This window comes from Urocitellus parryii, chromosome 14 (genome assembly GCF_045843805.1).
Source record: "Urocitellus parryii isolate mUroPar1 chromosome 14, mUroPar1.hap1, whole genome shotgun sequence".
NCBI classification, from domain to species: Eukaryota; Metazoa; Chordata; class Mammalia; order Rodentia; family Sciuridae; genus Urocitellus; species Urocitellus parryii.
Genome location: NC_135544.1, coordinates 51,333,892 through 51,339,693, shown reverse-complemented (window position 1 = coordinate 51,339,693; position 5,802 = coordinate 51,333,892). Strand labels below are relative to the sequence as shown.

General features: G+C 50.6%; 1 protein-coding gene across 1 annotated transcript; it reads right to left on the bottom strand.

The window, feature by feature from the left end:
• Window positions 1-3,276, bottom strand: Nkx2-6 (NK2 homeobox 6). Its single transcript, XM_026397475.2, has 2 exons — window positions 3,009-3,276; window positions 1-605 (listed from the first exon to the last, which is right to left on the bottom strand). Exons 1-2 carry the CDS (start codon window positions 3,274-3,276, stop codon window positions 1-3), a joined length of 873 nt encoding a protein of 290 aa, XP_026253260.2.
• Window positions 3,277-5,802: the final 2,526 nt, after the last annotated feature.

Sequence of the window (5,802 nt, the reverse complement as noted above, 5' to 3'; positions counted from 1 at the left end):
TCACCAGGCCCTGACGCCCTGCATCGTGGAGGGCAGATGGCCCTGCGGCGTGGCGCTCGGGCCGCCAGGGCTGAAACCCGAGTTGGCCAGTGGCGTGGGTGGCGCGGGTCCCGCACCAGCATAGCCGACGTTGTAGCCTGCGCTATAGGGGGCGCTCGCGTAACCACCGTAGCAGGAAAAGGGCGTCGCGGCAGCCGCGTAGGGGCCGGTGAAGGGCGGCTGGCCCGGGCCCAGGCAAGGCTTGCCATCGCGCACCAGCACCGGTACTGCCACTCGGCGAGGCGCTAGTGGGTGGCCAGCCAGTTCCAGTGACTTGTCCTGGCGCTGCCTCTTGCACTTGTAGCGGCGGTTCTGGAACCAGATCTTGACCTGTGTGGACGTGAGCTGCAGCGCGTTGGCCAGGTGGTCGCGTTCTGGCGCCGACAGGTACCGCTGCTGCTTGAAGCGCCGCTCCAGGGCCAGCACCTGTGCCTGTGAGAACAGAACACGGGGCTTCCTCCGCTGTCGCGTCTTGGGCTGTTGCGTGCTGCCACCGCTGTTCCCAACGCTGCGCTCCAGCACCCTTTTCCCACCTCGGAGGAGCGAAGCTGCACCCAGGCCCGGCTCTAAAAAGCACAGGAAGGAACACCGTCAACTCAGGTCCCTGAGCACTTCTTACAGTGTCTTCTAGAGAGGTCCCCCTCCCTAGTAGCCCTCACTAATGCATCCTTTCCCCGCCACCCCCGTTGTGAGCCAGAACAAATGTTCCTTTTCTCTAAAGTCTATCACTTTTGAACCCTCCAGGACATAGATTATGACAGTCCGTGGTCCCCGGTGTACATGTCACTTTCCAGAAGATAAACTCGATTAAATGTGATCATTTTCTTAAGATGTGTACGATGGTCGGGTTTGAGGAGACGTTCGCTTGGAGGATCAAGTGTGAGTGTGCGGTGCCTCTCAAATTGGCGCTGGCTTCATCAAGCATTTGGCGGTCACCAGAGGAGAGTCCCATGAATGCATTGCTCTAATTCGAACTGACAAAATGAAACCAAATATTTCTTAGAACTTACTACCCCTTAGCTTTGAAACAGAAGCTTCCTTTGAGGGAAATATGCTGCTGAGATCCACATTTGACTTCTTTCAGAAGCATCAGATTCTTCCTTTGGTGTCTTTCTGGCAGGCGGGTGGCACTGGCCTTACCCCAAATTTTCTTTCCTGGAGACTCCCCACTGTGCCACTGTGCCTGAACTCTGCCAAAATGCAGCCCTTTCTTCCTTCTTCCCACCTTTCTCCTGTCTTGGTTTAAGCCCTGTCTTACCCCAGGGTGGGTGCAAGCTCACCCACAGAAACTCACCCAGGAGAAATCAGGGCTCATGAAGGGGGTGCAAGTTTGTGGGAAGCTGGCAGGACATGCCTAATTAGAGCCAGGCAGGTTGGAACTGAACCCTCAATCCTGAAATACCCTGGATCTTGTGGGGGATAAGGTTGTTTTGCATTTAAAAGTTGGAGGAAAGAAAAACTTTCTTCATATGCCTGGCTCTCGGAAAAACTAAGCACATGGAAAAGAAGAATACCTTCGAGATTTTTTTTTCCTTGAACAAATCAAAATGCAATTGACCTTCAGCGATGTTGTACATCAAACAAGACCCCCTTTAAAAGTCGAAGACTATACAGGCCGAGATGCTGCCAGCCACCCCAGGCGCCTGCCAGCACCCTCTGCCCACCTGGTCACAAACCAGAGCCTCTCCTGTCCTCTGTCTCTGAACATTAGATGACATTGGTGCAGACGCAAGAGGCCATGAAACCATCAGCACAGTCCCTTCACTGGATCCATAGGCGCCCTGGCCCCAGGCTCAGTTTTTGGACCCCAGAACGAGTTTTTCATTTAAGGAATGCACCCTGTGAACCCGCAGCTGGGAGAACACAGTGGTGATCTCAGTAGCTCGATCTTTTTCCAGCCAAACGGAAGCGAAAGTCAATTTGGCAGAGCAGCAGAGGGAATTTAGTATTTAGAGTCTACAGCAGAAAAACCACCAGCTGCTTCTCGAACACGACAAAGTTTAACAATCCTCAGGCTCCTGGAATCAGTGAATAACCAACTTGAGAGTCTGTGGCTAGTTTGTGCCTTAACAGGTGTCGGTTCACAACGTGATGCAGGTGCTACCCGGCATCCCAGATCTGCGAACGGAATGCCGACCGAGGTACACAGGATTGGCGAGAGGAAAGAGGCTTTTTCACTCCTTGGAATATTGAGCCTAAGCCTCCCGGGTCGTTGAAGCCACCGCAACCCTATTCTCCGCCTGCTCCTTCTTGTCTTGCAAGCGGCTTGCAGGCGCAGGGTCCTCACTGCCAGGTGTGGCGGCACCTTCAGACCCCAAAGCGCCAGGGCTGGGCAGGCAGGGGCCGTCTCCCAGAACAGTGTAAGTCTGAGCTGCTCTCAGTCTGAGCTGCTCTCAGTATGCTCCCTGATGTGCCAGCGCCCTTGGGACCATCCATTTCGTTGGACGCAGACACCGCTGGTCCTCACCTCCCGTTTCCCGCTTGGAGGAGTGGGGACTGGCCAGGCCATCAGCAAGCCTTAAGAAAGAACTGGGTAGGGTTGGCCCCAGAGCTGTGGGGGTCCCACTGCTTTGCTGGCTACAGGGTTTTTTGTTTGTTTTTCTTAGACGATTTAGGACAGGCAGGGAGGGGTTGTGGTGGGGCACAACTATGACTAGAGGATTTTGCCTGGTGACCGAGCTGGAAGTTGTGGGAACTGTGGCTCTGTGAGTGATACGTGTGTGGGCACCATCGGGGCAGCTGTGGGCATCCTTAGGGTCCAGAGCCTTATTTTCATAGGGCTCGTGAAACACAGCGGGTGTCCGAAAGAGGCAGGAGTGGGGACCGAGGAGCCTGTGTTTTGGACTCCCCAATTGAGAGGAAATGAGGTGAGATTCTCGGACCCAGGAAATAGGAGATAAGTTTTCTCGGATCGGTAACGAACCCCTCCCTCAATATCCCCGGGATAGAAGACCTGAGCGCTTACTCACGTGGCTCCTCCACTCGTTCCGCGTCTTTCTCCATGACTGCCTCACAAGGTCCCCCAGAAGGTTCCCGTTCTTTATCGCAGCTGCCCCCATCACTGGCGTTGTTAACCTCTAATCCTCGCGGTTCCGAGTCCATTCCCAGGTACTGAGAGTTTTCCAGGCTCCTCCGCATCCCCCATTGTGGCAAGGCTTCGTGATCGCTCTGCTCTCGCTCCAGCCGTAGGATGTCATTGACGGAGAAGGGGGTGGAGGTGACCCGGCCCAGCAGCATCCCGAAGATGGAAGAGGCGGAGTCGAAGATTTCCGGGTCCCCGCAGGGCACTGCGCCCTAAGCTTCTCGTCTTGTCTCAGCAGGCCCCCGAGACAGACCCATGCTCTGGGACTTGCACCCTGTGTCCCACACTGAGTCTTCCTCTTGGCCATCTCTGGAAGCTGGGGAACCAGGACCGGGTGAGAAGACTGCGGTCCTCCATTGGTTCCCGCCGAAACCACGTGGTTAACCCTGCACCTTCCCTCCCCAAGCGCAGTGTTTCCGCGCCCTTCTAAACCTCCCCCATCCCTAGTCGCCGTCCTGGGAGGGTTTAATTAGTACTGATGGTTGTCAAAAGCAAAGAATGTGAGGGAGATGGTGCTGCGCACAGTTCAGATCTCGGTCAATGTGTTACAAGCCGAAGCTTCCGAAGTCAACCCTGGGTGCGCAGGGACCTTCCTACAGGGTGCACAGAAGTGGGAGGTGGAGTTCTTTTCGTGCAACCCGAGCGGGTCAGTCCGCCTTGGAGTTATCTGTATCCTCCAGTCTTCACTCTTATGGTGGTGGAAAATTGAGGTAAAGAAAGCGAGGCACCTGCGGGATTTGAGGTGCGCCATGGGGCCTTGTCCGGAGCAGGGCGGGGGTCCCGCGGCGGGCTGCTCACCCTAGAGCGCAGAATGGGAGTGAGCCTTGACCCGCCGGCGCCTGCATTGAGCTGGGAACGTCTCGCTTAGATGTGAGTTCAGGTCTACGGAGCTCAGACACACCAGTACTCCGGGAGTGTAAAAGAAGTGTGGGTTCTACAACCAAGGGAGGCCCAGTGCTCTTGGAGGGCTCCGCGAGTAGATGGAAGGAAGACAATAGCCTCCGCCCTGGAGAAGGCTAGGAAGAGCAGTTCACCTCGCCTTTCGCCTGTCTTCCTCCTCTTTCTCCTCCCTAAGGCTGGTTGCTCCGTGCGTGCAGGTATAAACGCGGCACCCGCCCCAGCGGCGTGAAGTTTTGGCAGTATTCCATTTCCAGAAAAGCTCTTGGGACACGCTGGCACTGAGTAAAGTAGACAGTGTGGGACAGTGGTTATGAATATGGAGAGAGTGCTAGTCCTTGATCTGGAACATAACTATGAGTTTCCGGGCAAAGAATTAACCTCTTTAAGCTTTGTCTCCATTAAAATAATAATAATAATAATAATAATAATAATAATAAATAAAGAGGACTGGGAGAATTTAGTAAGATGTCCACCTGCTGCTCTTAATCATGTTACCTGTGTCAAGTAAACCTGACGTGGGCTCAGCAATCTCAGGAGTATTTATTGAAGGGCTGTGATCTTAATAGAGTGTTTTTGGGATTTTGAATCAATGTTTCTTAAACCTTCTTACGCAAATTCTGTGCTGCAAGAGCCATTCGGATATTATTTCCTAAAATACAGATAAACTGTCTCCCCTCCAGCTAACCGGCACAAAATTTCACTTAAAAAATTCATACAGGGCTGGGGATGTGGCTCAAGCGGTAGCGCGCTCGCCTGGCATGCGTGCAGCCCGGGTTCAATCCTCAGCACCACATACAAAGATGTTGTGTCCGTGGAAAACCAAAAATAAATAAATAAATAAATAAATAAATAAATAAATAAATAAATAAATAAATAATTCTATCTCTCTTTTAAAAAAATTCACACAGAATTTCAGCAAATTTAATCGTGTATGCAAAAATATATGATATCATGTAATATATATCTTGAAGCTGTGTCCTGAATGTTTCCAAAACAATTTTTTAAAAATCTTCCTTCCTTCTCCTTCCTTCTTTCCTCTCTCTCTCTCAATAGATTTTTATTTTTTTGGTTCTAAGAGAGCTTGAAAAAAATTTTTTTTTACCGAGGTGGTGGTGGGGGGGGACCAAGGATTGAACTGAGCCACATCCCCAGCCCTATTTTGTATTTTACGTAGTTGCTTAGCTGAAAACTAGCTTAGCGCCTGGTGGTTGCTGAGGCTGTCTCCCTCTTCCTGGGATTACAGGCATGCGCCACCGCTCCTGGCGAGAGCTTGAAAAGTTGCGATGAGTCAGTCATATAGTTACTTAAATCTTACTTTATGTTTCTGATTATTTTCTGTCATTTTCGGCTTGTGCATGATGACCTTTATAGAGAAAAGCTGAAAATAAAATAAAATCCACTCAGAGATAACATTTAAGCACAATTTCTTCTGTACGTTTGCATATATAAGCTCACAGGTTATGTGCGAGTTTGTATATGTTTAAATTGACATCATAAGCACGCCCAAGTACTTTATTCGTTTTTTCTAGTATGATTTAAAATAACAATCTAATATTCTATTTGATGGATGGTCATAACAGACTGTGTTTATACTTTTAGGAAATATCTATAATTTTTTGCTGCTGTAAAATAAGGCCTTATTCTTGGGCCTTCTTGTTTGTGCCCTTAGTCTTTGTCCCTTTATGTCCCTGCATCTTTTAGATTATTTTCTCAGGATACCTATGTAGAAGGAATATTAGTGAATCAAGTACTTCAATACTCATTAAAGCATTATCTCAAGG